This window comes from Hipposideros armiger, unplaced genomic scaffold (genome assembly GCF_001890085.2).
Source record: "Hipposideros armiger isolate ML-2016 unplaced genomic scaffold, ASM189008v1 scaffold_128, whole genome shotgun sequence".
NCBI lineage: Eukaryota > Metazoa > Chordata > Mammalia > Chiroptera > Hipposideridae > Hipposideros > Hipposideros armiger.
This window is the reverse complement of record NW_017731478.1, coordinates 2789918-2816434: the sequence shown is the minus strand read 5'-3', so window position 1 is coordinate 2816434 and position 26517 is coordinate 2789918. Positions and strand designations below refer to the sequence as shown.

The 26517-nt window shown below is 45.5% G+C and overlaps 1 protein-coding gene across 1 annotated transcript in view; it reads left to right on the top strand.

Annotated features, from left to right (window-relative positions):
- Positions 1 to 14690: 14690 nt before the first annotated feature.
- Positions 14691 to 26517, top strand: part of TMEM120B (transmembrane protein 120B) — a 35998-nt gene continuing 24171 nt past the window's right edge. The window contains exon 1 of the mRNA XM_019648917.1: positions 14691 to 14908. Within this exon, the coding sequence (XP_019504462.1) occupies positions 14840 to 14908 (69 nt within the window). The 5' untranslated portion in view covers positions 14691 to 14839. The remainder of the gene's footprint in view (positions 14909 to 26517) is intronic.

Sequence of the window (26517 nt, the reverse complement as noted above, 5' to 3'; positions counted from 1 at the left end):
CCTTGGGGGTGGGGTCTGATGGCACAATTGCTTGGGAACCTAGGGAAACCAGTAGAGCACTTGGGTTTGTGATGGCATCAGAAAGACTCTGCCCTCGGACAGGGGGTGACAGTCACACATTTAATAACCAGTATGACCAATCAGAGTAGGTGCTGGCCCTATGGCTAGAGCTTGGACTGGAGCTCCCAGGGGTGGTGAGCACTGAGAACCACCTCAAGAGAGTGGGGGGTAGGGGTAGCCTGGCTGCTCTGGGCTGGCAGACAACTGCCATGGCACAGTCCCCAAGGACATCCCCTTATACACACATCAGCCCGGCACCCAGCATATTAGGCCCCTTGGTCCTATGTCATCTGTCAGGCAGATGGGGTGGTGGAAAGACTCAGGGGCTGGTTTTGCAGGAGTTTGCAAACTGTCAGGGGAGCCCACCAAAGATACTGCCTCTGGGGTGACCAAGTGTCCCGGTGTGCGCAGGTCTGAGGGATTTCTAGGGCCTTGGAGTTTTCAGTGCTAAAACTGGGATAGTCTCAGGCACACCGGGATGATTGATCGCCCTTCTACCTCTGACCTCTCACCTCTGCCTGAGTACCCTACCTGTCTGCCTCATCACCTGGCTAGGGTTTCCCATCAGACCAGGGCTCTCCTCCCTGCCCTGCCTGGTGGGGTTGCAGAGAAACTTTGGGTGATCCAGGGCCTCTCCCCAGTCTGGGAGCCCTCATCTGTGTTCTTCATCCCAGAATCTCCAGTATAGACATTCATGTCCATCTGTCTGTCGCCATGAGACTGGTGCAAGGTGATAAAAGATGGTTTCCTGCAAGGCTGGGGATCCCTGTTTCCCTGCAGCACATACTATTATCCTGCTCATGGGTTTAGGGAATGAACACACACACACACACATACACACACACACAACCAGCAGTGCCAGCAGCAGGGGCTAGAGTGAAATATCTGACCATCAGCGTGCAGAGATCCTGACCAATCAGAATGACCTCAGGGCTGAGCAGTTTCCAGATCATGATGCCCCAGGCATCCACCCACCCAGAGCCAGTGTCACAGGCATGCAACCTGAGCAGTCGCACAGGGCCCTGTCTTTAGAAGGGCCCATACTTGGTTTACTATTCTGTCAGTGGTTTGAAATGTTTATACTTTCTGAGCAAGGGCCCTGTATTTTCATGTTGCATGGGCCCTGCCCATAGAGGTGCTCCTTCTGTTGGGCTACAGCAGGCACCCCCAGGAGTCTGACCAGGCTGACGAACTGGACCGGCTGATACATATTTTGACAATTATACCTAGAAATAAGGACAGTCACTCCAGGCATTGAAAACAGCAAGAGCAAAAGCTGGAAGGGGAGAAACAGTCTCAGGCGCTAAATTTAGTGTTTTTCTTTTTTTCTCCTATTTCCATGGACTACCTGTACTATGATAAATCTTGATATTTAAATGAATTCACTTTTAAAAATCAATGCATGGGCAGGCCGAGTGGCGCATTTGTTAAGAGCTGGCTTGGGACNTGTGTGTGTGTGTGTGTGTGTGTGTGTGTGTGTGTGTGTGTATGTGTGTATGTGTATATATATATATATCTGGCAACAGTAACTGCACTTCTAAAATGTTGAAAGAAATTGAGATTGTGTTGCAAATAATATGGATCTCATTCATTACTCAAAATGTTAGGCCATCTTAGTTCCTTCAAGAGCCTACATGCTGGGTGCCTTGTAAACAACAGAAATTTATATTTCACAGTTCTGGAGGCTAGAAGTCCAAGGCCAGGGTGCCAGCGTGATCCACTGAGGGCCCTCCTCTGGGTTGAAGATTTCTCACATGGTGGAAGGGGCTAGGGAGCTCTGTGGGGTTTCTCTTATAAAGGCACTGATGCCATTCCTGAGGGCTCCCCCTGTCATGACCTCATCACCTCTCAAGGGCCCCACCCCCTAAGACCACCACATTGGGGGTTAAGATTCCAACATGTGAATTTTAGGGGGACACAAACATTCAGGGCCATAGCAGGCCCTAAGTATAAATCATTAATAAGAAAATTTTGGGCTGGCCGAGTGGCTCAGTTGGTTAAGAGCGCGAGCTCTGAGCAACAGGGTCACTGGTTCGATCCCACATGGACCAGTGAGCTGTGCCTGAGTTGAGCTGCTGCTGAGCTGCCAACAGGTGGCAGGATGGCTTAGCTGGTAAGAGCATGTGCTCCTAACAACAAGGTTGCCGGGTTTGACTCCCGCTTGAGATGGTGGGCTATGCCCACCCGCAACTAAGATTGAACACAATATGTTGAGCTGAGCGGCTGGATGCCCATGGGCGGCCGGATGGCGACTGGACTTGGAGCTGAGCTAGCTGCACCCTCCACAACTAAGATTGAAAGACAACAACTTGGCTGTTTCCCTTCTCCAATTCCCCAACATTGTTCCCCTCCCCCCAATTCCCCAATAAAATCTTAAAAAGAAAAGAAAATCTCATGATCCTAGGCACCATGGCAAAGAAGGGTTCTGTGTGACAAATCCATTCTCATATCCCAAATGGTGTCTGTTAGCTTTTGCAGTGAAACCAGCAGCCCCCATTCTGAGGGTCAGACGGCAATAAACATTTCTTTAGTTCACTGAATTGCAGGTTAGCTGATCTAGGGTGGCCTTGGCTAGGGCAGATCTGTACCCGTGTCTCTCATCCTTTGTGTGGGAGCAATGGGTAACTCAGAAATACTCTCCTTACTGCAGTGGCAGACGTGAGCAAGTCTATTCATGCTAGTGTTTTCTTTAATTGTTGGTAATGTTGGCCCAAACAAGCCCCGTGACCAAATCCCAAATGAAGAGGTAAGAAATACACTGCCCAGAGTGCATACAGTGCTCCGTTGATCTGCTTACAATGAGTCCTTTGCAACAGAATACCTTGTCAGGTTCCTAGCTGTGGTGTGATGACAAGAAATAAGCTGAAGTCCAGGCCCTTGCCCTGTAGTTTACTGGATACTCCAGGCAGCTATTACTCTCTGAACTTGTTTCCTCATCTCCCGAATACACAACAATAACATTTATCGCTCAGGATCCTTATGAGGCTTACATGAAACACTCTTTGTGAAAGCATGTTATAAACAGCAACGATTCACACTGGAGGTGTGTGGGAAATGTACAAATGATGGCGTCTGCATGTTGTCAAACAGAGGAGAACTGGGAGGCGCTGAGCGGTCGGTAAATTCTTGAAGTGCCTTTTCTGTCAAGTGGCTCTTATCTCCCCGTTTCAAATAGCCCCATAGCAGCTGTCATGAAAACCCACTTAGACTTTTTAAAAATCACCCATCATGGGGAATATGCTTTTCAAAGGTAATTTGAAAACGCAGAAGGGTTGAACTCTTTCAGGGAGGGTGAACCATTTGGGAAGGCAGTTTGGCGGGATCTGGTAAAGCTGAAAATACGAGTAACCTTGTATCTGGCAATTCATGTGCCAGGATGGATGTACAGGAATGCCTGTTGCAGCAATGTTCTTCAAATCCCAAACAAGAAATGTCCCAGATGTTTATCAGTCATAGTACTGGTACATTACTTGTGGACTGTTCGTACAATAGAATGTCATAGCAGTGAAAACAAATGAATTATTGTCATATGCAACATGGGAGTCTTAAAAGCCCAAAGAAGACAGGCATAAAAACCAACTAACCAACCAACAAATAAATTAATTTATTTCCAAAAGTTCCAAACTCGGAACAACAAATCTGTGTTATGTAGGGCTGCAAACATACGTGTCAAAATGACGAGGAAAAGCAGGGAAATTACCATAAGAATTAGGATGGTGGTTACCTCTGGGGCAAAGAAGAGGGTTGCAATTGAGAATCAGCATGTGCAAGGCTTCTGGGGGGACCTGGGTCTAATTACTTAGGTGTTCGCCTCATAATTATTTGTTAAATTTGTACACGATGTTGTTTTGCACTTTCTTATATGCATATTTCACAAATAAAAATGTCTTCCCTCCCCTTCCCTTCCTTATCTTTTTTTTCCTTTTGAAATTTTCCGAAATAAAAAAACAAAAACTTAAGCATATATGTAAGGTCTTGCTTTCCCCTTTTCCATTCTATATTCAAGGCTTTTTTCACTTGTTAGTTACCCTGATGGTGGGGTGCAGGGGGGCCAGGCATCGACCTCTCTAATTCATTATGTAAACTGAGAATTGAGATTTCGAGCTTTGTTTCACCATAACAAAATTCCACTAGGCAGAAATAATTGGGAAGTCTTGTGTTATTAATCAGACATTGCCTTCCCTCTGAAGATCTTTTCATATATTTTGTGTGATGCACTATTTAATGCAACACAGGAACAGGAACCTTATCTGGCTTTGCTCTTTATTGTCATCCCAGTGCCTAGCATGGTGCTTGACACATAGTAGCCACTCAAAAATATATACTATTTATAACAAATGTATTAAGATATAAGTCACCTACCATCAAATGCACTCTTTAAAGTGTACACTTAAGTGGGTTTTAGTATATGTGCAACCATCACCACTATCTAATTCCAGAACATTTCCATCTCCCCAAAAAAGAAACTTCATACCCATTAGCAGTCACTCTCCTTTCCCCTCATCCCCAGTCCTTGAGAACCACTAATCTTTCTGTCGCTGAGGGTTTGCCTGTTCTGGACATTTCATTTACATGGAATCATGCAGTATGTGGTCTTTTGTGACTGGCTTCTTTCACCTTGCATCATGTTTTCAAGGTTCTGCCATATGATACCAGGTGTCAGTACATCATTCCATTTAATGGCTGAGTAATATTCCATTGGGTGGTATGTCACATTTTGTTTATCCATTCATGAGTTTATCTATTCATCCATTTGGGTTGTTTCCACTTTTTGGCTATAATGAATAATGCCATTATGAACATTTGTATACAAGGTTTTGTGTGGATGTACAGTTTCTTTTCTTCTGGTGCTACACCTACGAGTGGAATTGCTGGGTCAGATGGTGACTCTATGTTTAACTTTTTGAGGAACTGTCAAACTGTTTTCCAAAGGAGCTGCACCATTTTCCATTCCCACCAGGAACATATGAGGGTTTTAATTTCTCCACATCTTCACTAACATTTGCTATTGTTTGTCTGTTTTGTTTTTAAAAACTTTTTATTGGGTAACTGTGTGTTTTTTTCCAGGACCCATCAGCTCCAAGTCAAGTCGTCCTTCAATCTAGTTGTGTGTGTGGGGGGGCACAGCCTACCATCCCATGCAGGTATCGAACCGGCAACCTTGTTGAGAGCACATACTCTAACCAACTGAGCCACACAGCTGCCTCTATTGTTTGTGTTTTAATTTTAACCATCCTAGTGGGTGTGAAGTGGTACCTCATCATGATTTGATTTGCATTTCTTAATGACTATTGATATTGAACTCAATATCTATATTTGTTAAATGCAGGAATAACCATGTATGTTTCCAGATTAACTATACCAAATTTTATTAAAAATAAAATTATTACTTTAGTTATTTTCTGGTTATAAAAGTAATACATGTTCAAATGATTATCCCAAAAGTCAGGATAGTGGTCACCTTAGGGAGAAGGGAGGGAGAAAGTTATAATCAAGGAAGAGAGGAATAGTGTTATCTAGGCTGATAGCACCATCTTATTCTTTTTTTTTTCCTTTTTGTTGTTGTCAGTGTCCTATTCTTGACCTGGGTCTTAGTTGCCAGGTTCTTTTTATAATTATTATTTAAACTGTGCATATGAATTTTATGCACTTTTCTGCATGTATGTAATATGGCATAATTAAAAAGTTAATATAGTCTCGTTGAAATCTTGGAAAGCACATGTTTTGTTTTATTAACTATGAATGATGGTGAAGTGTTTCTACCACCCGAGCTCTGTAAGTGGCAATTTTTCAGGTGGGAGACAAAAGAATATTTGTTAACAAATCTTTGTTGAACAAGGTTTTTTTTGCCTTTTGTTGGAAGAAACAGAAATTCTGAGACGTTGCCAGCAGGTGGCGCAACAAAACAAGATTTAATCTTTCAGGCTCAACAACAAAAGCAAACCAAAGACAGAAACGTGAAAAGCAGCCAACATTTCATGTGGTCATTGGAAAATATTTTGGTGAATTTCCCACTACCTACAGGCATTCTCTAATATCTGCTATCATACAAAAGAACCTGGTAAATACCGTTTCATTGGGGAACTGTCAAATCTAATTCTTCAAATACATGGAACAGACAAAACCATAGACGCTGGATATTTTCTCCCTGTTGCTGGGCAGAGAGGCTTCAATATCATAGGATGTCTGGAACCCAGGATACAGGGCTTTTTATGTCTGCAACAAATTATGGCAGCAGAGGTGTCCAGTAATAAATACCCTCCTCAAATGTTGTTCGGGGGCTTTTGAGGTGGATGAGGAATTGCTCAATTTCTAAACCTTCGTCAAACACTTCCTTCCACTCATATCTCATGGATAATAACCATTGGAGACTGGGGAAATTTTCATTATTAAAAAAAGGGGGAGGGCATTTTAATCTGAACACCAAGTCAAGAAAGGAATCAACACACTCATCATCCTTTTCAATAACGTACATTTATTGGGGGCAAGGTTGGCGTCAGGACTGGGGAGAGGATGGTGATGGCAGTGGGAGACTGGTTATATGTGAGGAGGAAAGATCGGGTAAGTAAATTTACGAAGGATAATGGGAACCCGATTTCTCACTGCTGGAGACGGAAATTGGGAATAATGGAAAAGGGAGAAAACTACAATGAACTCTGTGGATTGGAATTAGATATTGGGGTGAAGTCATGGTTTTCAATATTTATAAATAAAGGTGTAAATGTCACAAATATATACATACAGTTTTATGTAAACATAGCTCTAGATCTGTCCCCTGTGAGAGCCAAGGGTAGTGACATCCCATAGTGGTTGAAAACCCATGTCTAGAACTCAGAACTTGGTTGTTCTAAATACCATTCTCCACTAACAGGAACCAGGAATGGTGAAGAAATGGCTGATTCCAGAGTTGGAGCAGGGAAAGTGTCAGATGTGCTTGGAACATCTTTTTGTGTCAAAACATAAGGAAATGCTCAAAAAATGATGGGGACGGATCAGAAGGACACAGACACCAGCTCGAAGTGGATCTCAGGGACTAAGTTTGTGACAACTTGAGCATCATCGTAAATAATTATAATGGATTATAACTCATTGATTAAAATAGAAAAACACGAGTTCGTGCTGATATAAATAAATGGAAAGTTTGATGAAGAGCAGAATATTTACCTAGAGTGCCTCCCACAAGAATACTTACAAATCAGAAAGGGAATAAGAATAACTGTAGAGGGGAGAAGCCTGGAAAACACTACCTTAATCAAGCCAAGTGAACAACATCAGTAATGGGACAAATTGAAACCCTGTACCACCTGATGAGCTGTAATGAGGAGAGCACAACATCACTTCCGTCGTAGTCCTAACAAAGATACCTTACCTCGATCTAGTCACAAGGATGCATTAGGCAAGCCCGAACTAAGGAAGAAAGATCTACAAAATAACCATCCTGTCCTTTTCAGAAATGTCAAGATAAGGAAGACGAAGAAAGACTGGAACCCTTCCATGTGAAAGGAGTCTAAAGAGCCATGACAACTAGATGCAGCCATGATCCTGGATCGGATGCATTTGCTGTAAAGATGCTATTTGGCACAGTTGGAAAACTTGAATGGGGTCTGAGGGTTACAGGGCTGTAGTGTATCAGTGTTAAATTCTTGGCTTCTTGTACTTTGGCCAATTAGGAGAATGTTCTAGATTGTGGGACATGCCCACTAAAGTATGCGGGAGAGACATGGAGAAGCAGATCAGTAATCTACATTCAAATGGGTCTGAAAGAAAAAGGTTCTTTGTACCATACTTGCAACTTTTTTTTAAGTTTGAGATTGTTGAATAAGTTAAAGAAATTATATCTAGATCTCATCTATCTATCTATCTATCTATCTATATATCATACAAGCAACTCACAGAATAGGAGAAAATATTTGCAAGTCATATATATGGAGATAAATGGACTTGTATCCAGAATGTATAGAGAATCCTTGCAACTCAACAATAAAAAGGGAAGTAACCCAATTTAAAAATGAAGAATTAGAATAGACATTTTTCCAAAAGAAGATATATCATTGGCCAATGAGAACATGAAAAGACCATCAACATTCTTAGCCACTAGGAACATGAAAAATCGAAACCACAGTGAGATACATGTCACACAAAACTATAGGATGGCTAAAATGGAAACAGACAATAACAAATGTTGACAAGGATGTGAAGAATTGGAGCCTTCCTGCACTGCTGTTGAGGATGTAAAATGAAACAGCCATTTTATTTTTTTAATGTTTATATATTTCTATTTATTTATTTATTTTATTGGGGAATTGGGGAAGGGGAACAGACAAGTTGCTGTCCTTTTGTTCTTCAGTCTAGTTGTGGAGGACGTCGCTTCACTGGCCCATGTTGGTATTGTGATCATTGCGCCTTTCCCGGCTGAGGCAGATTTGTCACCGGGCATTGGACGGCCACTCACAGCGGCTCATGGCAGCTCACGAAAGCTCCCGCCAGCTCAGCAAAGCTGACACCAGCTGCCGGCCAGCCCTACTGCAGCCTACACCGACACCGGTGATTCACGGCAATTCAGCTCCAGGTCAAGCAAGGTGCTGTGTTCCATTAGTTGCAGGTGGGCGTAGCCACTATCCAATGCCGGAGTCTAACCGGCAGCCTTGTTAAGAACATACACTCTATCCCCTGAGCCACCCAGGCGGCAACTCAGCTCAAGGTGCCAAGTTCAGCCTTTAGTTGCAGGCGGGTGTAGCCCACCATCTCGAACAGGTAACCTTGTTGTTAGGAGCACGTGCTCTCACCAGCTGAGCCATCCTGCCACCTGTTGGCAGCTCAGCTCAGGCGCAGCTCACTGGCCCATGTGGGAATCGAACCGGCAACCCTGTTGCTCAGAGCTCACACTCTTGAGCAAGTGTTTAACCAACTGAGCCACTAGGCTGGCCCAAAGTGTTTATTTTCTAAAAAAATCCAACACATAAAGTCAGTGCTGCTTGGTGCTTACATAGTGCCAGGCATGTTATCTACATCACTGTGTTTAATCCACACAACAATCCTACTGGAGTGACCCCCAATTTACAGAAAAGGTAAATGAGGTTCTCAGGACCCTGCACCCAGCAGGTGGAGGAACTGAAATCTGTCTGTGCCCAATAAATCACACAGCCGCTGGTCAGCGTGGACTTCCCAGCCCCAGGCAGGTGCAGTCATGCCAATAACTGAAGAAGACATGGAGAGCATTTGATACCTGAAGAGTAAACATTAAAGAAATGAAATTTAGTAGGTAATGCTCGTTGTTCCCATAACATTATAAACCCGTGAACAGCAAGATAAGGGTTTAAAATTTCTATCGAACACCTGAACAACATTTCAGGAAGAAAAAAAACATTCCACCAATTTACACGAGGGACTATTTCTGTTATACTAAATTCACTCAGTCTTTTTCAGGGTACATGAATGATTGTGTGACTTTCATCAGTATATACACATTATTTGAGGTTCTACTTTTGACTTACCATGATTTAATATACCTATTTACAGGCGTCCATTTAGTTCCCATAATGATCGTTTTAACAGCCATATAGTATTGCATGAACTAGACAGACTGTAGCTTCCTTAACCGTTTTCCTGTTGTGAGGCACTTGGGATATTTCCAATGTGTGGCTGATCTGAAAAGTGCGGCTATAAACATCTTTGCACAAATTGCTTGTTACACTCTTTGGGATTCTTTTGAGCAAGGGCATGTGTGGGAAACAGATGAAGGAAAAGTCCCTGGAATTTTCACTTCCTGGGCAGATACTTTTTTTTTTAGATTGGCTTTTGGAGCATCCTGCAATGCCGAAGTCACACAGTAGCTGGTGGTCTTAGGGAACGTCTGCACCTTGGTCTCTTGCTATTTAGAGTCTGGTCCTTGGGCCGGTAGTGGCTGGGAGCTTGTAGAATTGCAGGACCTCAGGCTCTTGTTAGAACTAAGTGAATCATAATTTGCATTTTAACAAGATCTCCAGGAGGTGGTTCATGAGCACATTGAAAATTGGAGGGTGGCTAGAGCACAGGCTCATAACATCAAGGTTGCAGGTTCAAGTCCCACATGGGCCAGTGGGCTACGCCCTCCACAACTAAATTGAAAACAACTACTTGACTTGGAGCTGATGGGTCCTGAAAAAACACACTGTTCCCCAATAAAATTTCTTAAAAAAAAAAAAAAAGCAAAAGAAAATTGGAGAAAACCCGTCTTAGGGTACTTTCCTGTCAATTGGCCTGCAAAGGTCTTCTCCATGAGGCGTTCATACATAAAGCTTGTAGAAGAGAGCCAGGCAGATGAGAGTGCTATGCGTTTGCTACTTTTATGACTTTCCCCAGCTGGCTGAGCCAGTTCTCCTGCTGGCAGGTCCCTAAGTAGAGTGTCTTAAAGAAAACGGAGAAGATTCCCCCTGGTGATGTGGGCAGGGGGTGGGGAGGATAACCTGGCAATACACTTTCTCATCATGATCACAAAGTCCCTAAGAAGAGCCAGCTCCAGCCCCAAGGAGCTGACAAGTGAGTCTGAACGAAGCACGGGGACAGGGTGGCAGCCAAGTAAGATCTGATACTTTGGCACTTGACCAGCTGGGGGTGGCCCGCCCATGCCACCTACAGAAGGGCTCGTGAATAATGCATATGGAGTCCTGACCCCACAGAGAGAACAGTCCCTTAGATTTGCAACCTGACTGCCGGCCAGCCTGCAGATAAGATGCACCTGCCAGGATCTTCCTCCAGGGCAGGGCCAGCCTGTCCCACTCAGGGGCAGCCTGTGCTGATGGATCTGCTTGATTTGAGCAGCTCCAAACCGAGGTGAAGGGACTCTTTCTTCCCAAATCCTCTGCTTGGTGACACTTGATCCATCCTTCAAAGCCCTATGGTTTTTATTTTTCATTTTTTATTCTAACCCCAATTAAAGAAATAGTTTTCTGTTTTTCCACCATTTGAGTGATTTAGCTGGCTTTGCAGTCTTCATGACACATTAGATTGGGAGTCTCAGACCCCGATGTCCAGGGCCCACAGCTTATGTACATATATAAAGTAGGATGGGGCAACAATTGCACATGGTGAGGACTGTGGCAACTGCAAGCCCCATGCGAAGGGGACATTGCCACGCAGGAAGATGAGCCCAGAGTGACCAGATCTTTACATTTTTCAAGAGAAAATAACAGTCTGGAGTTTTATGTAACATTATTATTATTATTATTATTATTATTATTTTAAATTTTTTTAGCTGAGCCATCCTGCCACCTGTTGGTGGCTCAGCAGCAGCTCGGCTCGGGCTGGGCATTGAACCACTGTTGCTCAGAGCTCTCACTCTTGAGTGAGCTCTTAACCAACTGAGCCACTCAGCTGGCCCTCATTTTTTTTTTAATTTAAAAACATTGACATAATGACTTTATTCATAATCAATCCAAACTGGAAACAACCTCAAAATCCCTCAACCATTGAATGGATAAAGAATGAGTAAACAAACTGTGGTACATGTATACAATGAAAGACACTCAGAGAAAAAAAAAAGTAAACCAGTGATACATGCAATAATCATCCAAATCTCCAAGGTTTTATGCTGACTTCTGCTTCTGGCCAATGTGCAGTCACATGGAGCAGATTTACCTTCTCACCTGAAACAACCAAACAAAAAAAGGGGTGAAATATATATGAAGTGAGGTTTTTCATTCAAGACACTGGACACCAGTCAGGGGAGGACAGTGATCCCTGAGACAGGAAACAAATGGGGTTAGTCCTAGGATTGCGCAAGTTTATCATCTTGAGAGAGTGTGTAGGCCATGGTGCAGGGAGGGGGACCCCAGGTGGAGCCTGGCAGGCCCCCTGAGTTGCGAAGACAGAGTTGAGAGTCCAGGGGGACTAAGGAGGTTAGAATTCTGGAAAGGAGATGCCTACATGCAGAGAATTCAGTGGTCTGCGAAGAGTGCCCTCCAGTAGTCAGTTGAACGGCGGTCAACACATGCGTGCAAGGACAACAACCTGAGGTCAGGGAAATATCCTTCTGAAACGATGAGAGGTAAGTGTGTGTGGCATTCACACAGGCCCAGTCTTGCCTCGGTAGTGGAGAAAAATGAGCTTTCAACTGAGCACTGTTTTAGTCCCAGGTAAATGTTAAAAGCAAGGTTCAAAAAAAGGATCAACTAGTTTCCGAGTAACTTAACTGCATCCAGTGGAATGCTCAAGAACATTTTTAGGAAGACTAAAATACAAAAGAAGAAGGGGGAGGAGGAGAAGAAGAAAAAGGGGAGAAGGAAGAGAACAAGCCAAATTCACAATGCCTGACATTCAAGAAACAACAACCAAACATGCAAACGGGCCGTTTCACCATTTTTTGAGAGGTGGTGTTATGGGTTGAATTGTGGCTCCTAAAAAGATGTTGAACTTTGTAAGTTATATAAACGTCTAATCACTATGTTGTACACCTGAAATAATATGGTATGTCAATTGTAACCAAGAAATAAAAGACCAAAAAAAAAATATATATATATATTGAAGTCCTAACCCCCCAGAGATGTGAATCATAATTCAAAGTTGGACATTAATTAATTAGCTGGGAATCTTGAGTAAGTCAAGGCCTCAGTTAAGAATGACAAATATTCGGGCCGGCCGAGTGGCGCGATGGTTAAGAACTCACTTGGGATGCCAGAGGGCCCTGGTTTGGATCCCACATATGAGGGCCAGTGACACTGCCCTCTACAGCTAAGATGCTGAACAACAGCTCAACCTGGAGCTGGGCTGCCGTGAGTTGCCGGCGACGGCGTGGGCTGCAGTCCCTGTGGCAGTGGATTGCCATGGGCTACCGTGTGTGGCCAGCAGCCAGCGTGAGCGGCCAGCAGCCGCAGTGAGCGGCCGTCCAGAAGCCGGCGACTGATCTGCCTAGCCAGAGAAGAGCGCAATGATGGTGCCAACTTGGGCCAGTGAAGCAACATCCTCCACAACTAGACTGAAGAACAAAACGACAGCAACTTGTCTGTTCCCCTTTCCCCAATTCCCCAGCACTGTTCCCATCCCCCCAATTCCCCAATAAAAAAATCTTTAAAAAAAAAAAAAGAATTACAAATATTCTCAGTGTGCTTTTGTGCATATTTCCCATTCAGAGCTCTCAGAGGGGTCTGTGAACCCCAAAAGTTGAGAACCTCTGCAGTAGATGATCTTAATGTTCATTCCTTCAACAAATATTTATTGAGGGCTTACTATGTGCCAAGCTCTGGGGATCCAAAGACAACCACGACAGAGACAAGATCCCTGAGATCTCATGGAGGTAATATACCTGTGGAGGGAAACATACAACCAACACAGAGACAAACATTTTCATATAACGGTAACTTGTATGAAGGAAATAAAACGTGATATGTAAGTGACTGAGAGGAGGCGGGAACCTCGGGGTGTTTGGTAAAAGTCTTTTTTTCAGAGTTGTTCTTATGGGTTGAATTGTGTCCCCCAGAAAGATATGTTGAAGTTCTAATACTCTCTGCCTCAGAATGTGACTGTATTTGGATAATAGGGTCTTTGCAGATGGCAGTAGTTGAGAAGGTGTCATACTGGAGTAGAGTAGGCCCTTAATGCAATAAGATTGGTATAGCCTTATAATGATAGAGGACACACAGAGACATGGGAGAAAGCCCTGTGACAACGGAGGCAGAGATTGGAGTGACACAGCTGCAAGCTAAGGAATGCCAAGAATGGACGGCCACCACCAGAAGCTGGAAGAGGCAGGAAAGGTTCTACCCAGTCTCAGAAGGAGTCTGGCCTTGCTGACACCTTGATTTTGCACTACTAGCATCCAGAACTGTGAGAGAATACATTTCTGTTAAGTCATCCGGTTTGTGGTATTTAAACTACCCAGTTTGTGGTTCAGGTGGCCCTAGGAAACTATTACAGGTGTGATTTGAACTGAGGCTTGAATGATGAGCAAAAGGCAACTCTATGGAGGTTTAAAGGTAAGAATGCTCCAGGCAAGGGCTGGAAGAGAAAAAGCATTGACTGGAGATGGGAGTGAAATAGGAGAAGTGTCTGGAAAGCTAGGCAGGGACAGATCTTGGGGGGGGGGGTTGAATTTGGAGTCAATTAGCTTTGAGGCGGTTGTGTCATTTGAGCGACAGAAACAGCTGTGAAGATAGTCACCCAGAGTCTCAGAGGGCAGGAATCTAGGATGTTATTAGTTGCAGGAAATAATTACAATGTGAGACTACAGGGCCCTCTCTGTGCTTCCCCGCCCTGCCCGATGACCTTGCTGGATAGTCGATATCAATTCTAGCATTCCATGCTGTTGGCTTTGGCTCAGGTCAGGCAATGCCAAGGGGTGGTGAGCTTTCACCTCCCCCAAATCGCCTTTCTCCCTCCCCACCCCAGACACCCCAAATACACACAACCTAAATAATCTAAATAAAATAAGCTCTGCAAATGCAGCCTGCGGACAAGTCCCCTAGCTCCAGGTAGAAGACAGAAATTCTGGAGGAGCAGAGGCATTCCCAAAGGTGCAGCAGCAAACCCGGCCGAGACCTGCAAAACTACAGAGGTCCCTGGGCGGGCGCGCGGCGCGCGGGGGAGGAGCCGGGGAAGGCCCGTGCGCTTGCGCAAGGCCTGCCTCCCGGCCAGGGGGTGGGCCGAGCGCCTGGGTGGGAGCTGTGACGTCAGGTGCGCGCGTGGCTCCCGCTGCGCAGGAACAGCTGGTGCCTCTGAAGGCGGCCGGCGAGCGGACGGACGTGGGGTGCTGGTGGCCGGCAGCGTCACTGCGGGAGCAGCCGCCGCCGCCTCGCACCACTGCACCATGTCCGGCCAGCTGGAGCGTTGCGAGCGCGAGTGGCATGAGCTTGAGGGACAATTTCAGGAACTGCAGGTAGGGCCGGGCCACCTGGTCTCGCAACTCTACTACCCGAGGTGCAGAGCCTTCCCCTTCCTGCTCCCCCAGCCCGGGCGGTTGGCACCATCAGGGCCTAGGGGCTGCTCCTGGCCAGGCCCTGGGACTGGTGGTCCCCGTGGGCCAGCCCCCTCCCATCTCACAGCACTTCAGTTCTTCATCCACTTGGGGCGCCGCGTCGAAGCCGGTATTCCCCCGCCCTCGTACCAGCTCTTTGCTCCGCGCGCCTCCTTAGCTGCAGAAAGTTGGTCAATCGCCTCCGAGGGGAAGTTCTAGTCATGTCCATGTGGGGGAGACCTGAGGGGACAGGTATCTGCTGGGACTCAGAACAGCCCAGCCCCCACCTCCGCACGGGTCGCCTCTCACCCCACCCCCGCCCATCGGCTTCTGGCAGCTCAACTCCCACTCTGCTCTCGTGGGGCAGCCCTCCACTGCAGCTCCATTCTGGAAGATGTGTTTGGGAGACGTTCACCTTGAACCCCTCGGCCTTGCTTAGGGACTAGGGACCCCTGTTCTCCGTCTTCGGGGGCTCTGGTGTCAGTGCCAGTTTCACTGGCTCTGCTGCAGGCAGAGTTTGGCGTGGTGGATGGCAACTGTCAGTTCTGACAGCTGGGTTGCCTGCCTCAGCCATAGAGGCTGCTCCCAGCCCTCACCCTTCTGGCCCAGAGCCGACACGGGGTGGGGTGGGGGCGGGTGTCAGAGAGGCCCCCTGAGAGAATGGCGTTGCCTCCGCAGGGTCCCAGGGTCCCTGCAGGAGGCTTTGTTCCTGATGGGAGTTCCCAGAGGCTGCAGCTACCTACCCTGGTGACTAGAGATGCCCCAGGAAACGTTGGGGTTGGCCAGGGGGACTCCTGGACCATTTTTGGAGATGGGGCTGCCCCCTCTGCAGCTACGGGATTGTGTTTATTTTCCCAGAGTTGGGCTCTGCTTGCCTGAAATCATGTCACACACCCGCACCCCACTCCTCCTTATCCTCAGCTGGAGCAATGACATTTTCCCTGAATATGTGGCTCTTGACTGCAGTTGGCTGGCCTCTTAGTGGCCAGAGGAGGGAGAGGAGATTGCCAAGGGTGTCTGTGATGAGTCTTTCTAGACATGAGGCAGCAGGTCCAGATGAATAGAGAAGGATGCTGGAGAGACGCAGCAGGAAGGGGTGTGTGTGTACTGTTTTAGGCACAAGCAGAGGGTAAGGCACCCAGACCCAGAAGGGGTCCCTTTCTTGGCCTGTCCAGCAGGTATAGATTGGTGCCCTCTCCTTCAGGTCTAGGGCTTGGGTACCCATCCAGTTCGGGGACCCTTCTGGCTCCACTGCCATCAAGAAGACTCAGCCACTTCTTAATGCTTTGTCCTGCTGGGCTCTCCGGTCATGTCCAGCCATGGAGCCATGGAGAGGCTATTAGGGTCAGGAATGGGAGAAGCGAAGAGGTTTGCTGTGTGGAGCTTTTGTTTCTCATCATCCCTTCCCCTTGCCCTGTCTTAGACTAGGGGGAGTAGGAGGAATCTTAACACTTCGGAGCTATGCAATTAATGCAATTAACAGCAATTAGACAGCAAGTCTTGGCAGGCAGAGGTTGCAAAGGAGATGTTTGATTTGTTGTGTTCTTACTGTGTGTCTCTGAGCCTCAGGTGTGTGAGGGACAGAGAAGAATTGGGAATTCATTCTGGATTTCGCCCCCCCTTGTGCATAGCAAAGGTTATAAAAGAACTGACTGAGTGGAAACCGTGATGTCCCCTGCCTAGTTCCTCAGGATTGGGGGACCTGGAAGACCTGGGTCTTACTTTGGGGGAAGAGGGACCCTGCTGACCTGAGGCTTTGGTGGCAGCTGCTGGGTCAGAGGCTGACAGATAAAAGGCCACAGAGTTCCTTGTGGGTTAATGTCATAGACTGGAGTAAAAAACACTATATCTTCAGTTCATAGATGAAGAAACTGAAGCTCGGGCATGCTAATTAAACTGCGGTCACACAGCTACTGAGTGGTAAAATTGGGGCTAGAACTTAGTTCTCTAAATGCCTAGTTCAGATGCCTATCCCTGTGTTGGAAGGCCCCTCTCGGTCATATTAAATGGGAGAGCTCTGAGCTCCTGAGATGCAAGTCTGTGGAAATATGCATATAATAAGTAAGATATACAGTGTCGTTGTGTATGCGTTGGACAGGTTTTCAGATATGAGACATCAGGGATCAGGAGGTGACAACAGGTAGGCAGGTGGACAGATGCGAACTAGAAAGATTAACAATAGGCAGGCTTGTTTTTTTCCCCACAAGAAAATGTCTATCTTAATTTTCCTATGTCTACCTCAGAATCAGGGATTTGTGAGTTTCATGCTCATAGCTCTCTGATTCTGTCTTTCTTGGAACGATGTATAATGTCTGTGTTTTACCTCTCCTTCCTTTTTACACATGAAGAGGAAAGAGGAAACCTAATTCTCAGGCCCTAGAGGGTTTGAAAGGAATCCCTCCCCACCCCCCAAAAGTCATAATCTCTGGGACTTTCCAGAGGAAAGGATCTGATTTCTTTTGACTGTGATTTTCATCTGCCAGGGCCTCACAGGACGTGGGGGCAAGGTCATGTTGCTATGGGGACTTGCTTTTCCACTGGTTGGGGTTTCAGCCTTGCTGGTGAATTAAGCGTGGGTTGGAGACCAGTGCATTTGGCCCCGTGGCCTGTGGTATGACCACAGAAGGTCACTTACAGACACGGTGGCAGGTGGCTTAATGAGCGTTTCCTGACTTACATCACTGGAAACCTGACCGCGTCCCTCCCACCCAGGAAGGCAGTGGCCAGGAGTGGCCTTTCCTTAAAGCTGACCTCACAGAAATGAAGAGGCCTGGTGTGCCATTGTGAAGATTTTGGCTTTTACCACCAAGGAAACGGGCATCCCTCTAACTGCTGTGTATAGAATAGATATCAGGCGGGCTGGCTGGAAGCAGGAAGATAGTATTACTTCATTAAAACCTTATGAAATAGATCTTGTCATCCCCAGCTTAAGGAGGGCAAATCAGTTACGTGAAGTCTCATGACTTGTAAGCGCTGGAGCCAGGATTCAAACCCATGCTGCTGAACACCAGAGTCCGTGCCCTTAACACTACCCCCCTTTTGTGCGCTTTTGTTTCTCTTCCATCTTGCATTGCCTCATGGGCCTCTTTTTTTAGAAGCAGGCTGTGTGGAAGGAACCCTGGACAAGGAGTCAGGATTCCTAGGTTCTGGCCTGGCCTCTGCCACTGTCCACTTTCTGACCTTTAGTAAGTCACCTCCCTGAGCTTGAGTTTCTTTGACTACAAAACAAAGGCTGACAATAATAATAACAATAAGAGATAACTGATGTGGGCCGGCCGAGTGGCGCATTGGTTAAGAGTTGGCTTGGGATGCCAGCTCTGAGCAGCAGGGCCCTGGTTCAGATCCCACATGAGGGCCAGTGACGCTGTGCCCTCTACAGCTAAGATGGTGAACAACAGCTCAACCTGGAGCTGGGCTGCCGTGAGTCGCCAGCGATGGTGTAGGCTGCAGCGGGGCTACAGTGGGCTGCCGTGAGCTACTGTGAGCGGCTGGCAGCCAGGGTGAGCTGCCAAGAGCCACTGGTGAGTGACCATCCAATGGCTGGCGACTGATCTGCCTCACCTGGAAGAGCGCAATGATAATACCAACATGGGCCAGTGAAGCGACGTCCTCCTCAACTAGACTGAAGAACAAAAGGACAGCAATTTGTTCCCCTCCCCCAATTCCCCAATAAATCTTAAAAAAAAAAAGAGATAACTGATGCATGGATTGTCTCATTTAATCTGAATGACATCCCTGCTTTATAGACAAAGAGACTGAGACTAAGTGATGTTAGGTAACTTGAAAGTCATTGAGTCAGACTATAACTCAGACCTGCTGTGTAGGTCAGGTACTTTTTGGGTTCCTAACACAGTGGACTCAAAAAGTATCCTGAGGCCCTTTTTTCTAGAAGAAAACTTTTGAACTTGCAGGGTCTCAATTCATTTGTGTGATGCTTTAAAACAATGCGTTAGTCAGGGCTCTTAGTTGCAAGGGACAGAAACCCAGTTCGACCGGCTTTAAATAAAAAAAGGGGTTTAATTGGCTCGTGTATTGGGAAGTCCAGTTGCAAATGGCTTCAGGTAAGGCTGGACCCAGGGTCTCCAATGATCTCTCTGTGGGTGTGTCTCTCAGTCTCCTCCATGTCAACTTTATGCTCAGGCAGCCTTTCCCATGTTGTGGTAAAGATGATCATTGACAGCTCCAGGCTGACATCTACTAGCTTAGTAAACCTAGCAAAAACAGTGCATCTTTTCCCCAGTAATCCCAGCAAGAGTCCCAGAGCTAACTCTCATTGGCTGAAATTGGGTCATGTGATTATCTCTTACCGAACCAGTCATTGGGCATTGATTTGTGGTGCCTTGGTTATGTGTCTACCCCTGGTGGTTCGCAGGACTGGGATCAGGGCCACCCAAATCACATTAAATAAGAGAGGGGAGGGGTGGCCCCATGAAGGAAAATAAAAATTCTGGTAGTAAAAAAAACAAAACAAGAAAAAACCAGAGAGGGATGCCAGATAAGCATCTTTTGGGGGTTAATAGAAACAGTCCATATTTGTGATTCCCAAACTGTGTCAAGGCTCCCCCATGGAGCTGCAGCAAGGTTACAAGGGCACTATAGGATAATTAAATTTTCAGGGGAAACACAATGACATCTGTCATACACCACTTACAGTGCTAACTTATCAGTTCACAGTTGCACTTTATATCATGCTACATTCTTTTTGATGATGTTATATCTTTGTGAAACTGGGTTTTCAGTGGTCTCTGATTAAAATCCAGTACTATGTGAAAATCAATATGAAACAAGAAATGAGGGCAGCAGTGTCCAAACTGATCCCAAGGTTTGAAAATTTGTGCAGAGCCCAATAGGCACACACATCCCATTAGTAAATAATTTTGGGGATTTCACCATGAAATAAAAATATTTTTGTCAATTTCAGTGCATTATTTTTTTTTCTAAAAGGCTACTAAGTTGTTAAAAAAATACTTTTTGGTTATTTGAGCTAAGGACTCTGTGAAAAGCTTACTGATACACTCAGGGTGTGGTGAACCAGTAAAGTTTGGGAGCCTTTGTTTTATGTGCTGCTGCTGGTGGTGGTGGTAGTTACACCATTGTATGTATTTGTCCAATTCATTGAATGGTGCACCTGGAAATTGGTGAATTGATATTGTAAATTATAGGTCAAAAAAGCTGACTTTAAAAAACCAGTACATGGCCTGTTACATATACTTTATCTCCTATTCCTTTCACAGCTGAGGAAACTGAGGTACAAAGAGATTACATAACTCAGCTTAGAAGTGGCAGTCTCTGGATGTGAAGTCAGTCCGACTGCATGGTGTAATCACTTAGCTATTATATTACCCTGCCTCCCAAATGCCTGACACACACGCTGATACCTGCACTTACTGCACATATAACAGACATTACTAATCGATCCTTACACATGACTTAGACTCTTTCCCAATATAGACTTGATACAGTTTAGGTAGCGTTTCCATGGTGATGAGTCTTAGTTACGTATACTTAACATCCAGAAACCTTTATTTGAAGTTGATTCCTCGAAAGGAGAATTGTATAAATCTAATCTTTTGAGAACTTACTACCCGGGAAGGGCACAACTATAAGGCACATTTTGATGGTGGCCATGGCTCTGTTGCAGTTTACTGGGTTGCCTACCAACTTCCGATGCTCCTGGGCCAGAGCCCTGTTTGAAAATGCCACGAAGATTCCATTGCTGGCCATTCTTGCAATAAATGTTGGCCCAGGAATTCTCACTCCCCAGTTCTGGATCTTACAACTCAGCCAGGTGTTTCACGGCTGTGCTGGGACCTGGAGTCATTAACCTCGTTTTCCCACTGGGGCAGAGCTTGGGGCCTTTGGGGACAGGAGAGGCAGCAGGTTTCTGAATCCTCCAATGGAAACTGACTTCTTTATGTCTTTGATATGTGGTATAAAAGGGTAATCAGATGTGTAGCAAAGACACTAATGGGCATCCCAGCTCCCAGAGCTGATGTTAACAGTGCTTCCATTTTATTTAAATCCACTCTATATTTTTATAAGTAATATATCTCCACATAGTTAAAAATTCAAATAAGAGATATGTACCGGGGTTCTCATAACACTTGTTTACAACAGCTAAAAATTGGAAACCTAAGTGTCCATCAGAATGGATTATTCCACTTCAAATCCATGGAGTAGGGGGTGGGGGGATGAGTATGAAGATCAGAATGTGTAAACTAGAGCCACGTGTATCAACATGGATATATCTTTTAGACAGAAAAGCAACGTTGCAAACTTGCAGAGGGGGATGACATGTAATAACACGATGTACTGCTTACTGCTATGTGTCTTTGTAGTACAAATAAAAGACATGCAAGGGATGGATATGGGCCAAATTCAGGATAGTGGAGATTCAGGCAGGACCCTAGCAAGAAGCAAGGGGCTCTCCCAAAACAGTCTCACTGAAGAGTTTAAGGAAGGGGCTATTTATAGAGCTGTGGCAGTTGAAGGGTGAGGCCCCTGGAGTTGGGATCATTTCTAATCCTACAGGGACCGAGGGAGGGGTCAGTCTCTAGAGCTTGGTCCAAACTCGTTGCTGAGGAAGGTGAGGTTCAGGACAGGAGCTGTAGTGGTGGAAGGCTGCAGCACAGCTGGAAGGAGGCAGAAGGAACAAATATCATATTCCCCCCCCCCGCCCCCCAGCCTTCTGTCCTGGCCTCCCATTGGCCAAACCAAACCTAAGTGGGAGGCAGAGTAAAGGAGCCCAGGAGATGTAGTCCAAAGGTGTCAGCACAGAGAAAGGCTGGATTGATCTGGGGCGGGATGGCGGGTGGTGGTGGGGTGGGCAGAAATAACCAGCATAGGGGTTCACCTCTTTGGGGGCAGGGGGTGGGACTACCAACTAGAAAGACTGCATAGGGGTTTTCAATCCAATGTGCACTATTATTTCTTAAATTGAGGGTGAGAGTGTTAATGAAATGTTTCTTTTCTATTATATGCTTTTTTTCTGTCCTTTCTTATATGTGTGAAATATTTCATAAAACGGGAAGAAAACCAGAAAGCAATCCAACAGTACGAAAAGACTTATAAAGACAAACAGCTCTATTGGCTCAATCTCAGCTATTTACATGATTATGACCATGCAAATATCATTTACTGCAGAAACTAGTAGTGTACTGTGCTTGTATTTTCTCTCTCAGAGAAATAAGTGCCTTAGCATTTGATTCTTTACTGGCAGTGTTTCCCTTACACTTATCCTCTTTTTTCCCACCCAAAGCTCTGTCTTTAGATATTCTATCAAGTGTGTTTCTTTTCTTGGATCGGTCTTGAACTAGACAGTTGGGGGGAGGGGCTTGCTTTGTGCTGCAGAATGGGTCCTTTCTTTCACAGCTGCCTGTCTGCTCTGGTGCCCCCAGCGCTCTGGGTTATTTTTAGAGGTAGTGACTTGACGTGAGAGTACGTCAATCACCTTTAATAAGCGGGTGCTCCCTGCGCTGAGGGCAGAGAGCTGACTCCCAGTTTTTGGTGAGTGTCTGTATTCCAATCCACCACCACCAAGTTTAGAAATAAAAATACTGGTTTGGCAGTTTGGCTTGTCTTTAAAAGTAAAACATACATTTACCATACGACCTAGCAATTCCATTCCTAAATACCTACCCAAGAGAAATGAAATATACATCCGCACAAAGACTCGTACGTGAATGTTCATGGCAGCATTATTCATAAGAGCCAAAAAGTGGGGGGGGGGGAAGGGAAATAACCCAAATGTCCAGCAACTGGTGATGGATCAAGAAAATGTAATCTATCTATACCAAATTTTTATTGTGGAGTAGCAATAAAAAAAATACTAATACAGGGGTGGCCGGTTAGCTCAGTGGGTTAGAGCGCAGGCTCATAACACCAAGGTTGCCGGTTCAATCCCCACGTGGACCACTGAATCGCACCCTCCACAACTAGATTGAAACAACTACCAGACTTGGAGCTGATGGGTCCTGGAAAAACACTCTGCTCCCCAATATAAAAAAAAAAAACCTAATACATGCTACCGTGTAAATAAACCTCAGAAACATTGTGCTAAGTAAAATAAGCCAGACACAAAAACTGCATATTATATGATTCCATTTATATGAAATATCCAGAAAAGACAAATCTATAGGGATAGAAGGTAGATAGTGGTTGCCAGGAGCTGGCAGGAGGGGAGAGGAGGTAGTGAACGAGGGATCTTATTGGGTGATGAAATGTTCTAAAACTGGATGTAGTAATGGTTGTACAATTTGGTAAATGTATAAAAACCCACTGACTTGTACACTTAAAGTGAATTTTATGATATGTAAATTATACCTCAATAAAGTGGTTAAAAATAATGGTTCAGGTTCTTAAGTTTGGTGGAAAAATACCCAATGTGGTTGTTCAGAGATCTACATTTTTGGGTGACTATTTAGTTAGTGGCTGATGAAGGATTCATTCCAATCTGACTCCACGTCCTTGCTTTTGGCATCTTAAAGATGACAGTGCCCTGTGTGAGAGCTTGGTAATAATGAGTCCAAGATTTGTGGCTTCTCTTCTTACCTGGTGTGATTAACTTTGCCCAGAAGGAAAGCTCTGTTCTTTGGCATCTTAATCTACATTTTGACACTTGGCCTCTGAAATGAAGGCAGTCCAACTGGCAAAGCCCAACAGAACCAAACAGCATGTGCTTGTGGATGTAATTGGGAAGTCAAAGGTGTACTGCCCTCAGGTACCAGCTGAACCAGGGGCCCAAGTGACATCATCAGGGCTCAGCCTCCATCTACCTGCCTGCCTGGTTTTCTTCTCTGTTGGGTTCATTCTCGGCCAAGACAGCTCTGGCCTTACATCCTGCTACCTTCAAAACTAGTGAAAAAAAGAGTGTCTCTTTTTCAGCAGTTCTGATAAAAGCCCCACAACTGAGTTGCATTGGTTCTGAATGCCGTTCCCTGAATTAACCAGCTGGGTTAGGAGGCTGATGTTCTGATTGGCCAGACTTGGGTCATGTGCCCTGGAGCCTGGGGTAGGTTCAGCTCTGCTCCTAGCCAGAGCTCATGGATTGAGTGTGGGGGAGGGATGGGACTCCAAAGAAACTGCGTGGATATTAACCCGGAGAGGAATAGCTGCCTAGTTGGTAAAAACAGGAGACCTCCATCTGGTGACTTGTTGCATTCAAAGCCACAGGGCCCAGGTTGAGTGGATGAGAGGCAAGATTGGATTGCTTCAGTGTGGTTCATCCTGCTCCTTGAAAAAGCCGCTCAAAGCACAGGTCCAGTCAAGGCTCTGTTGGAGATACCCTCCTGTGCAGCAGCTTGACTCATAAGAGAGACAGGAATTGTATCCTCACCACCCCCAGAACCACCCCAGAAACAGTGCATCAAGAGACAGATGTAAAATGGTATAGCTGCTGTGAAAGTGGGATGGCGGTTCTTCAAAAAAATAAAATACATAAATTAAACACAGAATTACTCTATGCTCTAACAATCCCACTTCTGGGTATATACTCAAAAGAATGAAAAGCCGAGCCTTGAACAAGTGTTTATACACCCATGTTCATAGTAACATTATTCACAAGAGCGAAAGGTGGAAGCAACTCAGGTGTCCAGTGACAGAGGAATGGATAAAGAAAATGTAGTATCTCCATATGAGGAAATATTATTCAGCCTTAAAAAGGAAGGAAATTCTAATATATGCTACAACCTGGATCGATTTTGAAGACATTATGATATGTCTAAATAAGCCAGACACACAGAAAGACAAATACTGTAGGATTCTACTGTGAGGTACCTAGGGGAGTCAAATTCATAGAGACAGAAAGGACTAGAATGGTGATTGCCAGGTGCTGGGCGTGAGCCAGGGATGCCCTGGGGGTAGACAGTGTGTCACACTAAAGGGCCTTGTTTCTGACTCCCACCACCCCTTTCTTGTAGCTACCAAATCCTCAGCTTGGAGCTCAGTAGACCAAATGTGTGGGCTTCAGTATCGGATCTCTCCTGGGAAGTGGCTCTGGCCAATGAGAGAGCAAGAGAAAACTGGCGGGGATCAGGAATGACTCCATATACCAGGGGATAAAATTATGGGAAGGCCCATGGACTTCCCACCCCTACCCAGTCTGATGCCTTAGAATTGAGCTGAAAATATTACCAGTGAAGCGTTAGAAAAATGCCTGTAAAAAAGTAAATGATGGGGCCGGCCAAGTGGCTCAGTTGGTTAAGAGTTGGCTTGGGAGCATGAGCGCTGAGCATCAGGGCCACCGGTTCGGTTCCCACATGGGCCAGTGACGCTGCACCCTCTATAGCTAAGATTGTGAACAACAGCTCGACCTGGAGCTGGGCTGCCGAGAGTGGCTGGCGATGGCGTAGGCTGCAGCCCCTGCTGCCGTGGGCTGCTGTGAGCTACAGTGAGTGGCCAGCAGCTGGCGTGAGATGCCATGAGCCGCTGTGAGTAGCCGTCCAGTGACTGGTGAGTGATCTGCCTCAGCCAGGAAAAGCACACTGATAATACCAACATGGGCCAGTGATGCGACGTCCTCCACAACTAGACTGAAGAACAAAAAGACAGCAACTTGTCTGTTCCCCTTCCCCGATTCCCCAACACTGTTCCCCTCTCCCAATTCCCCAATTAAAAAAAAAAGGAAATGATAACATCAAATGTTGGTGAGGTGTGGACAACTGTCAGGTACTGTGAGTGGGAGTGTAAATTGGTATAGTCACTCTGCGGGCGGTTTGCCAAGATCTATTAAAATTAAAAACAAGCCTGTACCCCTTGACCCAGCAATTCCACTTCTTTCCCAGAGTCTTCCCTAGAGAGAAACTAGCATGTGTGCCCACGGAGGCAGTGCAAAGATATTATTCAGTGTTGCAATGTTGGTTGTGGTCAGAGACTGGAAACAATGTAAATATCCAGCAATAGGGGAAAGCTTAAATAAACTAACATGTCCATAGCATGAAATACTGCACAGCACTAGAAAGAATGAAGTACATCTATAGATTAGCACATGGTTAGATCTTTGAGACATATTGTTGAGCGAGAAAAGAAAGTTGTAAAATCATATGTATATTCTGATACTGTTAATATACCGGGGGTGCCAAAAAAATGTATACAAGTGGACACTTTGGTCAATGTTGCTCATGCAGTAGATTAACATAATCAGAAGTGTCTGGACCAGTGGTTTTCAACCTGTGGGTCACAACCTCTTTGGGGGTCGAATGACCCTTTCACAGGGGTCGCCTAAGACCATCGGAAAACAAAAAGATATTTACAGTACGATTCATAACAGTAGCAAAATTACAGTTATAGAGTAGCAACGAAAATAATTTTATGGTTGGGGGTCACCACAACATGAGGAACTGTATTAAGGGGTCGCGGCATTAGGAAGGTTGAGAACCGCTGGTCTGGACGCTGACGGTAACCACTTTGAGTACCTCTGGTAATTGCAGAAGTCACACGTGACTTGTATTTATCTTTTCTTATCCGTATATGTTGAGTATTACAATTTTAATACAGTTTTCCTTTCTTAAAATGTGTATACATTTTTTGACACC